Raw genomic sequence first — 22,339 nt, forward strand, 5'->3', positions numbered from 1 at the left:
AGAGCAATCAGTACAGGACACACACAGAGAGTGTATTTTTACACAGCCCCATTCATGCCAGGGGAAGAGAGGAACTATGAAGAAGAAGAATGCAGCTCAGCATTTCTCTACATCCCCCCCCCCCCCTCTCTCTGAAAAGTCATGAAAGGTGAATTGTCTACCTCTGTTATATTTAGCAAGATAAAATACTTTTAAGAGAGCTTGCTAGACTTCTCCTCATGAATGTCCCTGTGACGATGTGATCGTCCCTACAGATGAGTATGTGCCATCGAGCCAGGCTCTTTGGTGTGGCAGTCAGAGCACATGTTTGGCACTCCATAAATCTGGGTTCGAGTCCGGGTGGAGTGACCACGCTCTCCCTTCGCTACAAATGGTGTCAGAAGTGGGATGCCCTGCTGTGAGGTCATCGGAGGCGCACCCGTGAACATTGTGTGAGGGACCCCCAGGAATGTTGACCCCGTGTGAAGGATCCAATGGTTGGGTGAAGCACTTGTGTGTGGGGTGCTCTGGATGGGAGAAGCATGGTTGGTGTGTGCGTGAAGCGCATGGTTGCACTTCCCGAAGGTGAGGGCAGTGTGACGATGTGATAGTCGCTACAGATGAGTATGTGCTCTGACTGCCATGCCATCGAGCCGGGCTCTTTGGTGTGGCAGTCAGAGCACATGTTTGGCACTCCATAAACCTGGGTTCGAGTCCGGGTGGAGTGACCACGCTCTCCCTTCGCTACAGTCCCTAACAAGCATCCACTGGACAGCTGAGCGGGAATACAAAATGACTTTATTTTGGGAAGAGCCGTTTGAAAAGCTTGACAGCATGTCTGCCATATCCATTTGAAGACTATGCCTCTAGTCCTGTTTCCCCAGTCTCCTCATCAGACAGCTTGTCCCCAGTCCTCTGTCTCCTGCCCTCTGCCTCCTGCTCCCTCTCCCTCTGTCACATCTCCTGAAGTCACCCGGCACCCTGTCCCCAGTCTCTGCTGTCACACCGCTTCACCTCGGCTCAGGCACACTCTTAAAATACTCATAAAAGTAAAGCCTTCTGCATGTGTGTGTCCCTGCAAGGCAAGTTTTGATATGAAACTGAAGGGCTTCATTTATTTCAGAACTAAATTATGGGATGATGATGACAGAGCCCTGCGGTTGTTTTGTTTGTTGGCGTTTAAATAACAATTCTGGTTTGCTGGTATAATTCTCTTACCACTACGAGAGATCTGACCATTCATCATCCACATGTGAACATCTTTAATTCTTAAGTGATTAAAGGTGCAGTCCATTTTTTTTTCTGACAAAACTTGAAATGTTTCTGTATCTCTAAATGCAACATATTTCTGGATAATAGTTGGTCCTGTGTCTTTTGTGTTTGTTTATACTTTTGATGTGTTGACGACGTTTGAGGTGTTGTTTATGTATCCGTTAAAGTAACACTATGTAACGATTTGACACTTTTTGAGGTAAGGTTTTATTGGCTTCTAGTTTTGGTACCATCCTCAAATTCATTTTGATAGCATATAGTCATGTGAAGGACAGATACACACCTATGTCTTTCCCACTAGCCATCCAGGATATGCCCTATGTAGTTCTGTGTTCTGGGCTGGAACAACCTGCAAAAATGGAAGAAAAGGTTTCACAGCATGGCCAGCTATACTGCCAAAAGACACCGGTTAGTGTGTTGGCAAGCTTCTATCAGTCTCAACTGAGCTGTTGGTGGTGTTTGCAAAGGTTTTTGCAAAGGTTTTTGCATGCCTTTTCGGTAGTTAACTTGCTAGTTCTGGAACAGAACTCCTTATTGCTGCTTTAAGGTGTTTTGTATATGTATCTGTTGGCAATTTAGATGGTCCAGACATGTAAACAAATATATAAAAAAGGGCTGAAACAGTGAATCAAAGTGTGTAAGGTGCATACTGTGGAACAATGTTATGTTAATTTATACATTTGGAAGCATTTTCATCTTTGACAACAAAAACTACTTACTGCAACTTTAATGTTGATGCAAAACAGGGCCCCTTTCAAAGCAAACCAGAGGAACGGCAGAGTCCAGTGTCCAAGAAAGGACACTGAGAGTCTTTTCCGTATCAGTCTGTTGATGGCAAAGCTAATCATATCGCCTAACCCTATTTGTTTAATCAAGCCTATTAAGTTCTCACTTCTTGTCTCTGGGTGCTCTCTGTTCTGGCATGCATGCATGGTAAAACAGTAATTTGATATGAGGAGTCATAAAGGAGGGTATCAAGGAGATCATAAAACCCACAGCTCCACTCAGTGGTACCGTAGAGAACAGGGTTCTTCAGTTCTGGTTCTGTTTCATTCTGCATGATTTTGCAACAACCCATAACATTGAGTAAACATGGGCAAACAGGCAGATTCACAGGGGGATGCCAATGTAAGCTAACTTTATCTGAGTGTGTGTGTAGTTCTGTGTGTTCTGTGAGCAGGAGGTTGATCATAGAAGGGAGGTGGTGTTGATAGAGAGAGGAGGGATAAAAAAAGAGAGCACTGTGAGTTCGTTCACAGGTGAGAAGGCCAAGGGCGTGTGAGGTGAACTTAATAAACAATGGCTGTAATCTCTGCCTGGCTCTGGCAACTAACTGATCTGGGATCAGATCACACTGACCAGCCTTCACTTTCCCTGTTAGGCACAGCACCAGACTGGACATGGACCAGATGGCTGGGCCATTCAGTGAATGAAGGGGGGGGGGGGGGGGGGGAAGGGGGAGGGTGAGATGTGAGGACAAATCACGAATGGAGAACACAGTGTTCCCGAAAAAGACAAGACTATGATAGACCAGACATTCACACACTCTCTTCTCTCTCTCCCTCTCTCTTTGTGCATGTGTGTGTGTGTGTGTGTGTGGGAACAAGTAGCCACAAACAGCTCAGACAAAATGGAGTTTTTTTTATTAAGCTTGACCACACATCAGACACGAGTGGCTTGCTCCAGCAGAAAAAAAGCTTTATTTTAAAGAATGGCATTATTACATTCTCCCAATTGATTTTATCGCTAGTGTCAAGTGTCAACTCAGTACACAAAAGCAAACAAGAGCCACATCTACACTTCCATGTGCACATCGAGAGATTTAAGTGATCCAACTCCTCCATCTCCTAACTTTACAGGTCCAGGCTGCTCACTGCCTCAGCTGAGCATTAGCAAAGTAGGAGGATTTAGCCAAGGTACTTTAATGTTAATGACCCAGATCCACTGATCTACTTTTCTGGAGGAAACAAAACATTGCTGAGGCCTTAGTATTCTAGGAATGTAAAAACATAGGCACTGTTATTAAAGTGTATTATACACGGCACTAAACTATGAGCTACTGACATGTTCTGATATATGTTGTACGACTTGTTCTATAGCCTTATGTATGTATTTTATGATGTTTGAGATGCCAGTGGTGTCCAGATAATCTGTCTGATACAATGTCCTCCGCAAAATAATTGTATATATATTTAATTCAACCAAATTCAACTTATTTATATAGTGCCAAAACAATAAAATTGTCTCAAGGTGCTTAAAAGAGCCCAGGGCCTGAACCCCCTTAGAGCGCAATGGCAACAGGAGCAAGGAAAAACTCCCTGTTAATCAGGAAGAAACCTTAAGCACATAAGGGTGAACCCATCTGCTTGGAGTCGGCCGGGTATAATAATGGATGGACGGCCTGGGGGGTTAGTCTAGACTAGGAGAGGAAGGAAAAGAACAAAGTGAGTGGGTACATTTCTGCTGCCAATATGTGTATATGTACTTGATGATGAGGAACAATCTACCCACAGCCATCAGCATTTGCAAGCAAAGGTCACGCTAAAAAATTTGGTTAGTAAACATCAATTTGATGAACAGATAAAGAGATAAATTTAGGTAAACAATTAACATATGGCCACTTCATCAGTATCAGTATTAGCATAATATGATATAGAAGGAGAGGGAGAAGCTGCCCGGCAAGGTGTATGGGAATTTTTGTTTATCTTTAGTTTTGATGAGTTAAAAGAAAATGTTTTATTGATGTCCATGGTGATTCAACTAGCTTTCACCCTCAATAACCAGTGGCCCAACCACAGCTTCCCTGGCCATTCCTTTACCACCCAACACCCTCCTCTCTCTGGACACCACCATAGTCACAGAAACTGCAGAGAGAACTCTGAGCTCCCAACTGCCATTCTTGTCATGGCAGGCCTTCTTCCCTGCATTAAAACCATTTTCATCCCATGGGAATATATATATTCCCAAGGGATAAAAAAAAATATAGTCACCCCTGCTCATCTAACCTTATGGCAGTTCCTTGATGGAGCTGAAGTCACCGGCGGACTAACCACGTGCCCGCTTTATCTCACAGAGGGCTCGTTACAAACGACAGCACCAGAATTAATGACTTTGTTGCCGGAGCAACTATTGACTGCTGTGCCACTCACAACTCATGAGCGCAATGGGCCGTTTAGGATGATGAAATAACCACACACATTATGATGACTCTTTCACACTTCTATTCGCCCTAATATGATCTCAAATCAGCTCCTCTGGGGCTGTTTGTGCATAATAAACATGGTTAAATATGAATAGCGTGCTAGCATGACTACTGTTAGACCTACCTACCAAGCGGCATTTAGTCCCTCTAGAATTTTTCGATCCTGAAAATTCACACAAATTCAAGGATTTCCCGCAATTGTACATTGGTGCTGTTGCAAGATTTCGCAGTGGTCTGAGCCTATCGGTTTTAGAACTCTTTGTTGTAAGTTCCTGGTTTCAAGTAGTTGTAGCTCATCTCGCCATGAATCTTTGGCCTGAACTGGTCTTTATACTATGATGAACTGATATTAACATAAAAGCCAGTATAACCTTCTATAAGATACTATGGCCTCTTCAACCTACCTGATTGCCACTTCAAACCCCTGGGAGTTTTAAGCAATGATGTCTGTCAGGAATACTGATACTACGAAGGACCTTTAGCTGAGGCAGTCTAGTGAATAAATGTTGATTTTGAGGTTTGGATGATAACAATCATCATTGAATGGCTCCTTAAATTAGAACTAAACTAATGATCTTGGTTTATTCCCCTAGACAGGCAATTTATTTTCTCCTCAGATTCAGCAGGTGGGATGTCACTTTCAGGAGAAGATGAGAAAGTATTCTGTTTGCTATGTAAGCAGATATGGCTTGTCTGTTAATCTCAGTCCTCCTTCTTGACAAACCCTCCTGCGTTGGAACTTTCCACTCAATAAGCGGCACACACTGACACAAAGCCGAACAGTCTGGTGAAATCTGATGCACGAGAAATTTGTTTTTCAGGGGGCGTGAGGGAATGCAATGCAACGCTGCCTAGCAACAGGTCATCATTTTTCGTTGGGACCTCACGCCAAAGCAGGAGGGAGGTGGAGTATGGGTAGTACAAACAGTCATTCAGGACGGGAATTTTGCCCTGGGTCAACAATGGGTCTGCAATGTAAACAGGACCAAGCCTGTAATCCCCCAGCCTCAGTTACTGACAAAGGGCAGCAGAATAACAACCCTATTGCAAGTTGTTGATGGCTCTGCCCACTGGACTGCCTGGATGACATGACATCCCAATACTTTCTCACATTGCTTTTTGTCCAGTGCGCTAATTTAGCCAGTGTCACTGTTGAAAGAGGCACATTTGAGAACTGTAGGCTTAGTGCCATTCACACTAACGCAGGCACACTGCTCGTGAGCCTGTAGTAGTGATTCATGAGCCATTAATCGCATTAGTGCCTACAGGAGCAGAATACAATCTTACCTGCACAGACAGCCGTCGCGTCATCATTATTCAGGTGCGTCACAGGATCAAGGAAGAGCTTGGACTTCTCAATGGAGAGCAGGCCCATTAAATCTCTCTCTCTCCGGCCTACACACACACACACACACATACACACACGCACACATACAGAAGTTGCATGCCAAACTGGGGATTTTTACCAATATTTTGATCTAATTGCTCTGATTGACCACTGTAAGGGTAAATGATTCAAAAAGAGGACTCAAAATATGTCGACAAACCACAAATCGAAGCTAGATATTACACAGAGCACTCCCCATGTTTCCCATCAGTACACTACACTTACTCAATTCATTCCTGAGAAACTATATCCAGACATCAGATCAACGACAGAACCTCCCTCATCCCCGCTGCTATGCTCAGTAATTTTCCGCAGGCGTGTCTTCTGCTCTGCGTGATGACATCAGACGTGCCAGTAACCTCGGCTTTGTAAGTGCTCTCTATCGCCACACCGCCCTGCAGAAACGCTCATTCGTAGAAGCTTCTCCGCTGGAAAGTGAGACACGCTGTCACCGCGAGGAACAGTTCTGGGAAGTCAAGTCGTGCCAGCCGCATCGCATTCATTGCAGCTACCCCGCTTGACCGCATCGAATTCACCTTAAATATGTCTATCATCATCAGTTGTAAAACGGACCAGGTAAGGAGGTCTCACTAACGCTACTAATATATAACTCCAGTTTGTCGTTGTCTGACCGCTGTCACTGTTCCTGAGTGAGAACGCAACGGCCGTGGATCATGCTGACTTGCTAACGTTAACCAATACGTTACGTTACCATACTATTGATGTCGCAATGAGTAAACAAAATCGGGCAAGTAACATTAAGGTTACTGCTCTTCTAACGTATCGTCAAGTGGCTAACGTTAATGTGTTTTAAGACCCGGAGCGGGTTTGGATTTTGTAACGTAGGAAAACTGCATTCATCTTTGGTGATGATGACTACTTTGATTCGGATAGTCATTGCAGAGAAATTTCTACAGTCATTTCTCCAATTCAGGCTGTTGGGTTGATACTATATTTCCATAGATAGCGATTAAAACTAACGTTAGTAGCTAACTGTTAAGCCTGGAAGTGTGAAGTTAGGTCAACGTTAGGTTCCCGCCATCCGCACGAGCTAGCTAACACTAGAGCCTTTTTCCAAATGGCAGACATGGTTACTTAACCGCGAATCTGTTTCTAACCTTAGCGCTATTCAATGGTTAAAAAAAGCCATGTGCCCTTCTGCAAATTATTGTCTTTGAGACAAATTTGAGAAGTGACAGGGCCAGCAATGATATTGAGTAAGGTAAGGACGTGGCATGACCGCGAAAAGGTGTTTAAAATAACGTTAGATTGCGAACTATTGTCGTTAACAATTTCGTCATCCATTTGTGGCAGCGACCACATTTTAATATTAGGCACCTGATATTAGCATCACGATGTCCCCAGCGCGCTCATTGTGGGTCAGTCGTGTTTTATTCTGTGTAACGTTGACGTAACGTTACCAAACTATAGGAAGGACAGCAGGGCACATTGTCGAGCAAAATCAACAACATGGACTGAGTGGTCTCTGTGGATTCCTCACGTTAGCTGTGTATCGTTGCCCGCGTTACGATAACGTTAGTCAACTGCACGTTGCTTTTCAAAGGCGTGAACCATGAGCCTCAGCTTGGCCGGCGTGGGCGATTCTCCTGCTGCCCGTCCTTGCAGTAGTAGCTTACGGTGGTAGTGAAAATGGTCAGCCCCACTGACCCACTTTCTTAGCTTGGGGTGTGGGGGGGGGGGGGGGGGCAGTTGAGAGCTGAAGCCCTATGTTCAGCATGAATCATTGCAGTGAAGCAAGTCAGTGTTAAAAAAAAAAAAAAAAGAGCATCTGGTGTTGCCAATAGCTTTGTTCGAAACGGGGTCCCTAACCAATCGAGGTACGGGCAGGGAATTGGGCAGTTGGCTGTCCATTCTTGTTCTACAGCAGTGGCTTGTGTATAGCATTTATATTCTGGAGGATGACTACGTACAATTCTAAACCGCTGTATTGTACACGATGAAAATGTAGGTTTTGTTCATCGACATTCAGTAACGTTAATGGTTAAATACAGTCAGGTCTCCGGAGGAGACTACAAGACTATTAAATTGGTGGTCATTTGTACTGCTAACCCACATTGTAGGTGCCAACAATGTGTTCTACCGACAGGAGGTCAAGCGCGCGAAAAGCCTTGATTATCCTGTATCGGTTTGGCATACACATTGAAATTTCACTCAATCCCGTATTGGCATGAGCTAGCTTCCGCGTGCTACCTGACTGCGTCAGTAGTCCCACACTAGGGGAATTTGACCTCTGCGTGCTTCATGGTGGAGGGAAATCCGTCGTGTCTCATGTAAACCTGCACAATCCGGAATGGCAATTGTGAAAAGCCTTGACGCCAGTTGATGCATATTAAGTGCAAATGGCTACAGTGACTACTTTTTAAATCTGGCTCGTGTGTCCTTGGCGTTGATGACGTATACATATGTAAGTGATATGAAGGCGAAATATAAATACTGCCACTCTTAAGACGAACGATTGAATACATTTAAACCATCACCTTCTGATGTTCTAGTAATCCACACACCCTCTAATTTGCGTTCAAGCAGGAAGCAGTGAGTCATCAACTTCCCCAAATACTCATGGTTTCCCTTTGCTGCTGTACCCCATGTGTGCTGTTTATGTAGAGCTTTGTGGGAATCCAGTGGCATGAGGGGATGGCGTTGCAGAACAAAATCTCTTTGTTTTACAGGACCACGTTTAAAATAATGCCCACTTGTCCCTGCAGTGATTGTGATTGTTAAAACAGTTCCTGCTTGACACAAGCAGTAACTCCACGGTCTCATGTTTAGTCTGCGGTTCATCCACAGATCTCAGCCCAAGCTCTGTGCTCAGGGCAGAGCTTTTTTTTATTTGCTGTCTGTTTCCTTATTACTGTGCAGAGTGATTTATGAAGTGTTTCATCTCCAGTACACATTTTCTCTCGCTAGACAGAGACTGGTGGGTAACCAGAGACACTAGCCAGAGTTATCATTTTATGGCCAAAGAGACAACGTAAGGAATAAGGTTTGGTGTTCCAAAGGCCAAATACACCACGTCAGCATCCAGTGTCAGTGTAGAATTCCTTATGTTAAGCTGTGTAGTTGATGGTGCTGACTGTTTTCAGGGATGACGGGTGTGTTGTTTTGTGCTATAAACATGTTAACCAATGTTGAGAGTGCAGCAAGGTTGCATGTTTTGATGTACATCAGTTAGTTGTAAGGTTAAGAGTTAAAATTCCGCTGAAAGTAGCTTCTGTATTCTTTTCCTTTTAGAACCTCTTGTTGTTTTATTATAATTTTTTAAAAGCCATAATGATTTCTCTGAAATATCAGCCAGAGGTTAGGTAAATGCATAATATGGAAAAGAAAATAAGAGCACGTGCATGTGTGAGAGAGGGAGACAAGAGAGAAGTAATGGGTGAGTGAAAGAACATTCTGCCAGATGTTGCATAACCCCTGGAAATGAGTGACCAAAGCAATATATGCACACAGCCACAGACTGAGATCTTTTACTAGGCCAGTGGACCTCGCCCTCCCATAGCGGAATTTTATGCAGGCTGCCTACAGAGCGACACACGCATATACACACCCAGAAGCAAGCTAATCTTGTACATGCACATTTGACTGGTACAGGATGGCACTTGTGGAATTTCCGTTTTCCTCCAGATCCATGTGACGTGCTGCTCCAAAGAAATGCTATGAATTTTTTTATTTTTTTTTCTCCTTCCCCCGCATCAGCGTCCACCCCCATCTCCCGCTCTCCATTTGCATTCCCTGTACATTTTGTTTCTTTGTTTGTTTTGTTTCTGACTGTAGAAACAATTCAGTGTTTGATTGACAGATGTCATTGCACCTCGTGCTATGGTTGTATTGTATGGACTATACCCCCTCCCCTCTCCCCCCTCCCCCACAAAATACACATAGTTGATGCAAGTCTTAACCTGACTGCAAATGCAGGGAAGTGTATTTCATTGGGGAAGAGACTGGATCGTGTGTTTTATATGTAGGGGCAGGGAGAGGGGTCTCATGGTTGAGATTAAGGTAATTGCTGTGACACACAGAGACCATGAAGGGCTCCGTTGACTGTGGCTGAGTCTGCTGATCTGCTGGAAGCGGAATACCCACATGCAGACAAAAGCGGAGTGTGCCATTTTTTTGAGGAGGAGGGGGGAGGAGGAAGAAGAACTCACAAAAGTGTCTTTCACGCTGAATACCCTGTTACTTCTATAAATGTCCATGGTCTTTCTTTATCAACTGCGTTCCTTCCGCCCCTATGTCGTTCTCTCTCCCTTCTCTTTTGCTCAGAACTGCCTGAAGCAGTTCACGTCATAGTGGCTGAGCACAAAAGTAGATGTGTTTGTGTGTATGTGCATATGTGTGTGTGCAGGGTTGACTACTGGACTCTGTTTGAATGGCAGCAGCCTTAACTGGAGTCTGTGGTGTCCATCCACGTGTGAGATTAAGGCCAGTCTATCTAATCTAATCTGGGCTACGGTAAGGCCTCTGTTCCTCTGACCCAAACCCTCCTGTGAATCCAGACACAGGAGGTCAACTATGGTCAGGGCTGTCCCGCGTCTGACCCAGTGTATTTTTAGAAGGCAACAAGGTCCCATTGAGGTTGTAGAGTTGACCTGGACCTGAAATAGTTTTTGAATAGAGCTGCACAGATGTACCCTTTGGCTGTCTGCATTCAATCTGAGTTGGAGAGATGGGGCAATAACCCAGTAGAATACCTTAGAACACTTAATACCGTCCACCCCACATTCAGTACTGCCTCAAGTGCCTGCTTAAGTAACTTGGTAACTGTAGACTTGGCAACAGTAATCGGTACTAGGAAAAAACAAAAACACAAACGGAGGGGGGTGCTTCTGTCTCAGGGTTCCACACAGACTGGCTTATGGCATTGTGATTGACTGGTTGTGTGTGTGTGTGTGTGTGTGTGTGTCTGCAGTATTTTTCCTTTTGGTTGCAAAACCCCTCCCTGAATGCCGAGAAGTTTCTCTGTGTGTGTGGGGGATAAAGGGGTGGAGCTGAAGGGTTTTATGTGAGTACACGTCAGAAAAGGGTATCTGAAATGGTGGGCGGAGTAAGAGTGTGGGGGTGTGAGAGGGGTGTGTGTCCACGTTGGGCTTGATTGAGCATGGTCTGTCGCAGGGTGAGCACTTCCGAGTCCGTCTCTTGTAAGTATACTAATGTGACAAAGGTACATTGCGAGTAAGTCTTTACTGTGTTGGACCAGTGTACATCTTGTGTGTGTGGGTGGGTGCGTGCGTGCCTATGCCTGTGCTTTGCGTGTGCTCATGCCCTTGTGCTTAGATCGTGAGGCCATGCAAGAGGGGGTGTGAGCCGGATTAGCATGTCTGGTCAGGATTCTCGACACGTTCCTGCAGGCGTGGGTTACAACTGTGTGTGGAGTAGGGGGTGGAGTAAACTGAAGAAAGGCATGGAACATGCTAGAACATCTTGCTTGCCTCCCTCCTGAGCACTGGCTTATTTTAGTCTGTAAAGGGGAGTAATCTGGGATCAGTCAGAGCCTGGGCTTGCTGATTTTAGCATATGAGGAAACTGACCGAGCTAATCTGGGTTAGGGGTTGGCGATATGGACTAACATTTATTAGAGTATTTTCAACTATATAGTGTCTGTGTTGTATCAGTATTATCATCTAAAGTTCATACACTTAATACTATGTTATTTCTCCAGTAGCAAAACAACTACAACTATGCATTTCAAAAGTATTTATTTAAAAAAAGAAACATTTCAAAGCCAGACATTGTTCTTAATGAATCGGATGATTAAAATTGATTTCAGTTTTCTGCGTCCCTAGCTGTGTCATTTGGTTATTGTAGGCAAGAGATTTAAAGAAATTCACAGCACAAATTGACGTAATGCTGTAGATGACTACTATACCGAAACAGTGCCTAGCACTGCATAGCCGCACTATAGACTTACTTTTTTTTTAAGATAACCTTTCAAAGTCTATCAAAGTACTAGTTTAGTTAATTCATGCCTTTTGACGTGCTGAGAACAGGCTTGATTATATGGTCTTTGCCTTATTTTTTTCTAGTTCACCATTAAGTATGTGTGTTTGTTTTTTCTTTTTCCCCTTCCTACCATTCAAGGATTTTAAGAATGAGTCCAATATCAGTGTTCTAATGTTAATTCTTGCCTCTTCTGTGTTTGTCCTTCCACAGTTTATAATGAACGAGCCTCACAGAAAAAACTGGACTCTATAGCCAACGGGATCCCAAGGACTTGATTCCAGTCGCTTCAAGCCTGCTAGTTTGCATTGGTGCGGCTGCCCCCCACCCATTTGACCCCCCACACACACACACGCCGGTTTGCAAAAGAAAGGGTTCGCTCCTGCCTGCCTTGCTCAGTTTGTCACTTGCGCTCTCTTTCACTCTCTCCAGATCTCCAGTTTTCTTCAGGTAAGGCCCAATGAAGCAAATCTGAATCTGATCTTTATATTTGATTATTTTTGTACATGGACAGAATGTGGAGTGGTGTCTGATCGTCTGTGTTGGAGGCACTGAAAGTGACCTGAAATGACAGTATGTACCAGCGAAAATGAAAGCATTTGACGTCGTGCTTTTTTTTTTAGGTCTAATCTCCAAACAGCTTGAAAATGATTCCCAACGGCTATCTGATCTTCGAGGACGAAAGCTTTTTGGACTCCACCGTGGCCAAGATGAATGCGCTTCGCAAGAGCGGCCAGTTCTGTGACGTCAGACTGCAGGTGTGTGTGTGTGTGTGTGTGTGTGTGTGTGTGTGTGTGTGTGTGTGTGTGTGTGTGTGTGTGTGTGTGTGTGTGTGTGTGTGTGTGTGTGTGTGTGTGTGTGTGTGTGTGTGTGTGTGTGTGTGTGTCTCTCTCTAGCTCTGACTTGTTTGCCTTTGGTTCTCACTTTGTCAGAGTTGTCACTTCCCAAGTAACAAGGCTGAGTCATTCTGAAACGACACCACAGCATGCAAGCTGTTGGTCTGTTTCCGTGAACGCCTGAAGATCAAACTCTCATGGGCTGTATTGTGTCTCTGTGGGTGTGGACGTAAAAGGATATATGCTTGGTGTGGCTAGTCATGTGGCAGCTCCAGTATATGTTGGTAGCGATCAAAACCATTATTGCATCCTCCACCCCCCCCATTATGTGGACCTAAAGTTCTTTTTCCTGCTGAGCGGCTGCCTGTGGTTGTGCCACTAATATTTGAAGAGTATTCTGTTTAAGCTAAATAGACATCCTTTTATTGCAGTGTCGGTGTCTGGATATTCACCATTTTGGAGCTTGTATCACTTGTAATTTCCACATGAAGCTGCTGGTTCCTAAAGTGTCTCCCCTGTGCGCCCTGCAGGTGTGCGGTCATGAGCTGATGGCCCACCGGGCCGTGCTGGCCTGCTGCAGCCCCTACCTGTTTGAGATCTTCAACAGCGACGCCGAGCCCCACGGTGTGGCCCATGTCAAGTTTGAGGACCTGGACCCGCAAGCCGTTGAGGTTCTGCTCAACTATGCCTACACTGCCCAGTAAGTGTGTGTTTGTGTTGGTGGGTGGGAATTCTGTGTATGATGCGCACACACTTGTGGGTCATTCTACATATTCGGTGCCATTTCCGTAGTGTCACGTAATGTCCCACGGTGTATAATTGTTATGACGTTTCAGAACATCGATTAAACTGCAGCATTTCAAAATTGTACATGTTTTTAATATGCAAAAGAGAATAAATATTAAAACAGATATTTATTTCAACATTTTTATGTTTGCTGTTCTTAAGAATTTTGCATGTCCCTATTAACTTAATATAAATATTTAACCTAGCACTCAAGCACATGCACACTACTAGACATGCTACAACCAGATATTCCACACCATTTATTGAGTCAACACGCAGTATCCTGTTAGAACACGCAGAACTAACCTCTGGATCCTAAACTCACTATTTGCCTAACTCACACTTGTCCTCAGGCTGAAGGCTGATAAGGAACTGGTGAAGGACGTCTACTCTGCTGCCAAACGGCTCAAGATGGAGAGAGTGAAGCAGGTGCGTTCCCTTCCCTCTGCTTTCTTTTTTCTTTCTTTCTCCATTATGCATTGCTCTTCCACTCACTCTCAGTCTGTGTTCTGGTTTAATATTTATTCCATCCCTCTTATGCCACCCTGTCCTCCTCATATTCCCTCTGTACTTAATTAGCCGAGAGAAGACAGGGATGTTTTACAAATCACTATCCACAGACACACTTACGTAACAGTGGAGTGTTGGAAGAGGTGTGAGCAGCCAGTCCTTTGGGATAGTTTACTTCATTGCTGTGAACTATTGAACTACATTTGTGTGTGTGTGTGCAGATCTGCGGAGACTACCTGCTCTCCAAGATGGATGCACAGAGTGCCATCTCCTACCGCCACTTCGCCAGCGGAATGAGAGACGCCCGGCTCCTCGGCAAGATCGATAGCTTCATCCAGGAGCACCTTCTGGAGGTGTCCGAGCAGGAGGACTTCCTCAAGCTGCCCCGCTTGAAGGTGAGCGCTCAACTAATTAATTAATTAGTTAGTTAAATCAATCAGTCAGTCAAGGCCAAGCCAGATTAACCCTTGAACTTAATGCATTTATGCGATTGCACAGTTCAAGTTGAACAAGCCTTTTACCTCTGCCTGCGGAATCCTTTCAGCCCTGTAAATGGTGGTAAATTAGACCAAGAATGTTATGCGTTCTGAAATGAGCAGTCTCCTCTTTGAGGATGTTCCATATTGGCCTTCATAAGCTGCTGTTCTTGAGCTTCAATGTACAGAGTGTTTGTTAGGGTAGTTAAAGGCTTGTGCCATTCCTGATTCGCATTAGGGAGTTGCTGATGTAATGATTTGCAGTAATTACGCAGTGTATATTTATTTATTTAATTGTATATTGAAGGTCAGTGTTAAAGTTTGGATCTCCTCACAGAGATGATAATTGAGTAAATCAAGAGATCAAACTCTCCTTCTGGTTCTCTCTCTTCCTCTCTCCTGCCACCATCACTGCTGCAGCTGGAGGTGATGCTGGAGGACAACCTGATGTTACCTAGCAACGGGAAGCTGTACTCTAAGGTGATCTCGTGGGTGCAGCGCAGCCTGTGGGAGAACGGCGAGCCGCTGGAGAGGTTGATGGAGGAGGTCAGTATGCGTCCATTGTCCTCCCTCCCCTCTTCCTATCTGTCTCCCTACATCACGTTCCGGTGGCGTTTGACGCAGCCACTCTGCCTCCCTGCTGATGTGTCAATCAGCTGCCCACTTGTGTTTGTGTTTTTTTTTTTCTCCTTCTCTGAAGGCCTGGCCCCTAAGAGAGCACAGGTGTACAGCAGGTACATGCACTCTGTCTCAGGAGTGTGACTAGTCTCTCTTTCTGTCTCTAACAGAATTTCCTGTATATGCGGTGCCATTCCCACAATGTCAGATTTTGTATATGTGTGTTTGTTTTTTTGTTGTTTTTGTTTATACTTTACACAGTAAAGCTGTACACACGGGCTGTACACACTCTGGTCCAGGTGAGCAGAAAGAGAGCTGAGAGCCGTGTGTGTGAGTGCGTGTTTGTGTGTGTGTGTACGTCTGCTACGTAATTGTAGGCAGACAGGAACGCAAGAGTGTGACGAGTGGCATTCTCACTAACCTCTGGCTATCTCTTTCCTCTCCCTGAACAGGTGCGTGTGTGTGTGTGTGTGTGTGTGTGCATTTGGCCATCAGCACTAACAGCTCTCTTCCTCCCGCTTGATTTATCTCTCTTTAGGTGTTAGCCAATCAGCAGCAGGCCACGCAAGACGCCCGGAACCCAGACTGAGACCAGCAGGGTAATGAGTCAGAGAAACGAGAGAGAAAAGAGAGAAAAAACATAAAGGAGAGAGGGACAGAGCTTCAGCCAAAGGAGTGCTGAGCTCCCATCTGTCTCCCTAGGCTCTAATGCTCATGGACCTGCACACATGCACAAGATCACACACACAATACAAATGTTCTTACTTTTAACGGTATGAACAGCAAAGAACACGGAAGGAGGACATGCACGACAGAGCTGCTTACCAGCTGTGACTTAGAGTTGTCTTGGTGATGCTTAACCATCATGAAGTAATGAGCAATAACAGCTGTACGTCAACTAGATTGTATGTCGTATTTCTAATTGCAGCAGGAATACATGGCAAAGCCCAAAGGGGCTTGGCAGATTTAAATGTTAATGGCTAAAAAAGTAGGTAAGCTTGTAAGTCGTCTAGATCTTATACAGTCTCCCTCATTAGACACACACACAAATATATGTAAATGTGTATTTATATACAAGTCCACTTATACCTTCCCTCACACACTCTGCAGAGCTGACTCCTCTAGATAGGACTCAGAGGACTAAGAAGAAGTGAAGAATTGTAAGAAGAGGCAGCCATGTTGGAGTAGTTTATGCTCTGAAGAAAACACCTACAAGTCTTAAAATGGCTGCCGAGCCTGGATTCACTCTAATCATGATGCCCTTTTTTCCTTTGAGTTTCGTTCAAGCGCTCTTATTTTTCTTCACAGCCGAGGGGAGTGTGTTGTCTTTAATACCTTATCTCTGTTTGGGTTTGCTAATGGGAGAACAACCAAAGGAGCCTGTAGAGATAAAGTAACTCCACAGAATGTTCCAGAGTCGAAGGTCAACAGTAAACCGTAGCCCTCTGTGGATTTAGGAGCTCAAGCACTGAAAACTACAAGTTCCAGCACGCCTATACTGTGACACAAACCTGAAGATGCCTGCTGCCACAGATGAGATGATGAACATGTTTGCAGCAAGAGACGCCCATAGTTCTTCCTTCCCTCTAACACAATCTCCCAGGATGCACTGTGGTGATGGGAATGTGGTGGCCTGAGTGTGTTTTCAGCACAGATGCAGTGGAGGCGCTCCGCAGCGGCCAGTTAACTTTTCTCTGAAGGAGTAAGAAGATCCCTGTGTGTCTGTTTGTGTGTGTGATGTGATCTCTAAAGAAGCTCTTCTACTGCCAGCTCTATCCAAAGCACCCAACAAGATGGTTGCCCTAGACTCACGCCCCCCTCCCCCCCCTACCCCTCACCTCACCACCCCCCTATTGCTGGGGGTGTTCTGTTGCCAAGGAGACAGCCACATGGGTTGTTGTCGCTGTGTGTGTTGCAGGTGCAAACGCTGTACTACTCAGCTGACCACAAGCTCCTGGACAGAGCTCTGCTGGACGGGCAGACCGAGGTGTTTGGTGCTGACGAAGATCACATCCAGTTTGTGCAGGTACATGCAGCCAGCCAAACTGGGACGGACCAAGCTGAACCACACATGGCCAAGCTGTTTTAGCAATTCGGCCTCATGACTCATTGGCCCCACATATTCACAATTTGCCCCAATTGGGCTAAACCAAGCCAAATGTCCCGCCTCCCAGGTCATTATAGAGCTATATAAGTAGTGGTTGTAAATGTTAATAATGGATATGCTAGCTGATTTGAGTTCCATTGGCCTCTGTGTGCTGAGGTGTGCCCATAGCAGAATGAAAGCTGGTGTGTTGCTATAGGCTAGGTGGACCATTTGGTGCTTGTGGGTGGACCTAGGACGTTTTCTTATGGTGTTGATCTCCGTCTTGGAAATGGGTGAAGCATATAGGCTGCTTTTAAGTGGGTGTTTCGTGAAACGGGCAACTTTTAAAATAGAATACGTTGAACGTAGGAGTATGCTCTCTAGCCAAAAATGCTTGAAGTCTTTTTAGGGGTGTGTGTGTGTATAGGCCTTTTTGAAGGTATGTTTGTTTGTCTACAGAGAGCTCTTGGATAGACCCTGAGATTTTGTGTTGTGCCTGGGAGATTAGCAAAAGGCTTGTTGCTAGTCTGTATCTTTGTTCCAAGGGCTTCCTAACATAAGGCCCCTTATTTGAATGAATGAATCTCTATATATTTGACAAAAGGCCTTAATTGGTTGTATAGCAGAAGGTCCAGGTTGTGTGTCTGTAGCGTGCATGAGTGTTATACACCGTGTGTGTATTGGTGTTCTGCAGAAGAAGGCCCCTCGTGAGAGCGTGAGCAGGCAGCTGAGCGCCAGCTCCTCTGGCACCCTCTCTCCCGGCTCCACCAAGCAGACCAGCAAACACGAGTGGAAGTACATCGCCTCCGAGAAGACCAGTAGTAAGTCTGGAGGAAATTCTTTGTTGTGGTAGATTCATGATTGGTTAAACCGGTGATTTGTCACAGTAGTATTCCTAGACCTGACCCGTCTGCCTGCCTGTGTAGCTTTTGTTTTCCGCTCTCTTCTCATTTCCTCTCGTCCACAGTTTCTCATCTGAGTCCCTCTCTCCCTGCAGATAACACCTACCTGTGTCTGGCGGTGCTGGACGGCACGCTGTGCGTGATCTTCCTGCACGGGCGCAACTCTCCTCAGAGCTCCCCGTCGGCCACGCCCTGCCTGCTCAAGAGCCTGAGCTGGGAGGGCCCGCTGGAGGAGAGTGAGGATCGTCCGCTGGCCCCCATGCACTACGCCCGCTCTGGCCTGGGCACCGCCGCGCTGGAAGGCCGCCTCATCGCCGCAGGTCAGTGTCCAAACTTCTGCCAAGCCCACAGAGGCCTGACTGTAGTGACTTATCCAGGGCCAGCTGTCGTGAGTGCCATGCGGTCCCTGAAGCTGCAGGCCTGGAGCGTTAGTAACTGGCCTCAGACCAGCCTTTTAGGGTGAAATGGGGTGCCTTGAAAGAATTCCAGCATCAGCAGCAGGGCTTTTAGAAAAGAAGGGAAAGAAAGCTGACGTTGGCAAACTGACTTTGCTGTTTGTCTAAGCTTGTCTGTCTGGCTTGGGTGGGTGTCTGTCTCTGTCTGAGCTGCTCAGTGAACTATTTTTTTTCTGACTGGCCAGGTGGTTACAACAGAGAAGAGTGTTTGAGGACTGTGGAGTGTTACAACCTGAAGAACGACAGCTGGACGTTTGTGGCTCCCATGCGCACGCCTCGGGCTCGCTTCCAGATGGCTGTGCTCATGGTGCGTCTTTCTATTGGTTGCTGGATCTGCCAATCACAGAATATTACTAAATACACATACTAGTAGTCTTACATTTTGTTATTCAGAAAGATCTTTCCTTTGACATGCCCATCTTCCTCTCATCCACTCAGGGGCAGCTGTACGTGATGGGCGGCTCCAACGGCCACTCGGATGAGCTGAGTTGCGGGGAGACATACAACCCGACCACCGATGAGTGGACTCAGGTGCCAGAGCTTCGGACCAACCGCTGCAACGCAGGTGAACACGAGCTGCCATCATCTTTCCTTCCGATCATTTGTGTAGCACAAAACATGGAAGCCACTTTACTACTGAGCTCTTGACCGTTAAAGCAGAGCCTGTGAGGTCTAAACTACCATCTTATCCGTACGTAGCTACATATGCCGAGGTGACTAACATCCTGCAATCTCATATTGTCTTTCAGGTGTCTGTTCCCTTAACAACAAATTGTACGTTGTGGGGGGGTCGGACCCCTGTGGGCAGAAGGGCCTTAAGAACTGCGACGCCTTTGACCCAGTCACCAAAGTCTGGAGCAACTGTGCCCCCCTCAACATCAGTAAGTCTGAGCGCATCTGTCTGCCATTCATGAATCGCACACACCACATGGCATGCAGTGGTTTTGAACCCTGCCATACATTCATGTGTGTGTGTTCTCTATAGGGAGGCATCAGGCAGCGGTGTGCGAGTTGGATGGCTTCATGTATGCTATCGGAGGAGCGGAGTCCTGGAACTGCCTGAACAGCGTGGAGCGCTACAATCCTGACAACAACACGTGGACCCTCATCGCCCCCATGAACGTGGCCCGTCGGGGCGCAGGCGTGACTGTGTACGAAGGTGAGCACAGACCTTCTTTTCAGCCCAGGTGATCTGGATCTATGGTTTCCTACTCTGAGGGGCTTGACAACCGAAGTTCTCAGAAGGACTCTGTTATTGCAAGCAGGAAAATGCATGCTACATTTTGACAGCAGTATTTAAAAATGTAATGCAATCGAGTCAGTTCTTTCCCCAACAAAATGTTGCTGTACTGGAGAGATTAATTTGAACGGCGCTTATTTGGGGCCAAGACTAATTGTACAATAGTTGGTTCAGACCACACAATCTGACTGAAAAGCTATCCAACTGTGCTATTATGTTTTATAACAGCATGGTAACATTAAGTTATTAAACCCCTTTCTCCTTTCAGGCAAGCTGTTTGTGGTGGGTGGGTTTGACGGCACTCACGCTCTACGCTGCGTTGAGGTGTACGACCCTGCCCGCAACGAGTGGAGGATGCTGGGAAGCATGACGTCAGCACGTAGCAATGCGGGTGTGGCCCTGCTCGGCAACTTTATCTGCGCTGTTGGCGGCTTTGACGGCAACGAGTTCCTGAACACCATGGAGCTGTACGACCTGGATGCAGACGAGTGGACTTCCTGTGCCACCGACTGCACCCCTGCCTGAGCTACGTGTGTGTGTGGGGGGGTGATTAGGGGTGGGGGGGGCAGGGGCACCTTTTCCAAACTAACAGGCTTAGTGACCGTAATCGTGCTTTGTGACGTCTCTGTATGTAAGCGGGCTGGGTAGGGGTAGGTTTTCTGGGGTGGGGTCTTCAGTGTCACGGATCTTCAGTGAAGGCCAGCTGATTGTGAATGGGTGGGTTTATTTAGTGTTTGGGGGGTGGGAGGGGTTGCGGAAAGCAACTTGAAGCCTTTGCATATTGCATAAGATATATTATTTTCATTTTCGTGCTGTATATATTGTTTGTTTTTCTCTCTCTATTCATTTACTGTTGAACTAAAAAGAATGCCAACATTTTAATACATTTAGTGCAGTTATACATTTTTTTTTTTTTTTTTTTTTTTTTAAGTAATTTGAGTTGAAAGGTTTTTTGTTTTGTTAAATTCTTCCTTTTGGGGTGTTGCTGTGAGGGCAGGAAGTGAAGGCAGCCATGTTGATGTGTTAGCTAGCATCAGCTAGCGTCAGCTCCAGCAGCTGACACGAGAAAGACATGCGGTTGAAATGTGTTCAAAAAGTGATTTCGGGTTATTTTCATTTTCCTTAACTCATTAAACGATCTGCAGTGCAAATGCCTTACTCAACACACACGCACATACGCACACTCACAAACCACATGGCTTTTGGTTTGGGTCATTTAACCAGACGCATGATTGCATTACCAATCTTTAAACTATGGCCTTTTTTTATATATATGTTTTTATACACGGCTAATTAACCAATAGATAAGATTGCAGATGCACAAGACCGGCGGAGTCATCAACCCCACACAGTGCCAGTCCAGCATACGCACACACTCACTCTCCAGTGCTTCTGCTAACCGACCCTTTTGTTACAGCTACTCGACTAAAAACTCAGTCACAGGACTGCAGTTTTTGTTTTTCATTTTTCCTCCCCCCGCTCTTTCTGATATGCATTTTACCCCAATTTCTGGATTTGTGTTGAGTACTTTTGAGAGGCTGAGATGTTGCTCAGATTCTTTTTTTTTTCTTTCCTAATGTAGAGCGATTTAGGGAGCTGAAATTCCTGTATCACGTTTGTTATAAGAATTTTCTTAAACTAATAAACCATTTCAACCTGTGAAACCTGTATACGTCATCCATCTCCTGTCACTGCTGTCACAACCAGTTCAAACCACACTGGGTCTAAGTGTTTTTACTCCCAGCTTCTTGGCCGATTGAGTAGGTACTCTAATTCGGTAGGGATTACACTAATCTAGTCATCCCCAGAGGCTGGAGGCGTGAGCATCACGCAACCTTTTGTGCTGTAGTGCAATGTGAACGTTAGCCTGGTTTGCAGACAAGCACAAATGGCCCTCCTTTTCTATGAAGTGAAGAAGTGAAGTGAAGGTCTATGAAGTGAAGAAGGCTTGGATTTTGGAGCGAATGTTGAATACGGCATGCTGAGAATATAGATATACTAATGTGAGCCTTAGATTTTTTTTTTCCTCTACTAAAGTGTAATGTAAACTGCATGAAATACATCTATCTATAAATAATCTATAAAGATTTTTTATTCAGAGGTAAAGAAACTTAAAAAGACAACTGAAGTTGGGTGACAACTTGCATGTGACCATGGCAGTGCCTACCTTTCTCTTCTTTAAGTCCTCTGTCTTCATAGATCCGGTCACATGACCTCAGGCCCTGACTTTATCTGTTTGACCTAAGGTGACCAGCCGATACCTGTCAGTCAAACTCAGAAAATCCCTTTCTCTAATCTCCGCCCACATCATTCACAAAAATAAACGGCAGCGTTAAATCCATGACGACAGCGAAGGAATCAACCTTCCCTTGTATGGTTAGTTTCGGGCACACACCGATAGCCGGAAGCGTGTCATTCTACGTCTGACACCATTCGTAGCAAAGGGCAAGAGCATTACCCATAGACATGTATAGATCATATATAGACCTATATATGTCTATGGCATTACCCACCCGGCCTACGGAAATAATCCTGCAACTAGTTGGTATTGCAGCCAGAGCGATACTCAACCATATTGACGGCACTATGGTGTGTGTATACATGCATGTCCGCAAGGTTTTTAGTTTATTAA

At 45.5% G+C, this 22,339-nt stretch overlaps 1 protein-coding gene and 1 long non-coding RNA gene across 3 annotated transcripts; one reads left to right on the forward strand and one right to left on the reverse strand.

Annotated features, from left to right (window-relative positions):
• Positions 1-1,542: 1,542 nt before the first annotated feature.
• On the reverse strand, positions 1,543-6,162 carry LOC116222165. 2 transcript variants are annotated; one of them, XR_004164501.2, is made up of 3 exons: positions 6,066-6,162; positions 5,741-5,848; positions 1,543-1,600 (listed from the first exon to the last, which is right to left on the reverse strand). It is a non-coding gene; the product is annotated as an uncharacterized LOC116222165 (long non-coding RNA). The 2 variants fall into 2 exon arrangements; XR_004164502.2 differs by lacking the exon at positions 1,543-1,600 and adding an exon at positions 3,514-3,670.
• Positions 6,163-6,221: 59 nt separating this feature from the next.
• On the forward strand, positions 6,222-21,371 carry ivns1abpa (influenza virus NS1A binding protein a). Its single transcript, XM_012839584.3, has 15 exons — positions 6,222-6,416; positions 12,012-12,248; positions 12,422-12,556; positions 13,165-13,334; positions 13,774-13,849; positions 14,152-14,325; positions 14,827-14,952; positions 16,943-17,050; positions 17,805-17,931; positions 18,108-18,332; positions 18,653-18,774; positions 18,906-19,032; positions 19,217-19,348; positions 19,453-19,626; positions 19,976-21,371. The coding sequence occupies exons 3-15, from the start codon at positions 12,446-12,448 to the stop codon at positions 20,230-20,232; spliced, it is 1,929 nt and encodes a 642-aa protein (XP_012695038.2). The 5' UTR covers positions 6,222-6,416; positions 12,012-12,248; positions 12,422-12,445; the 3' UTR covers positions 20,233-21,371.
• The last annotated feature ends 968 nt before the right edge of the window (positions 21,372-22,339 follow it).

The sequence above is a fragment of the Clupea harengus genome, chromosome 10 (assembly GCF_900700415.2).
Source record: "Clupea harengus chromosome 10, Ch_v2.0.2, whole genome shotgun sequence".
Classification (NCBI taxonomy): Eukaryota; Metazoa; Chordata; class Actinopteri; order Clupeiformes; family Clupeidae; genus Clupea; species Clupea harengus.

What these genes read in the sequence shown, in the direction of transcription:
- ivns1abpa (XM_012839584.3), top strand. Translation starts at nt 12,446, where the DNA reads ATGATTCCCAACGGCTATCTGATCTTCGAGGACGAAAGCTTTTTGGAC. An exon ending in TCTGTGACGTCAGACTGCAG is followed by an intron (nt 12,557 to 13,164) that starts GTGTGTGTGTGT and finishes TGCGCCCTGCAG; the next exon opens with GTGTGCGGTCATGAGCTGAT. An exon ending in TGGAGAGGTTGATGGAGGAG is followed by an intron (nt 14,953 to 16,942) that starts GTCAGTATGCGT and finishes TGTGTGTTGCAG; the next exon opens with GTGCAAACGCTGTACTACTC.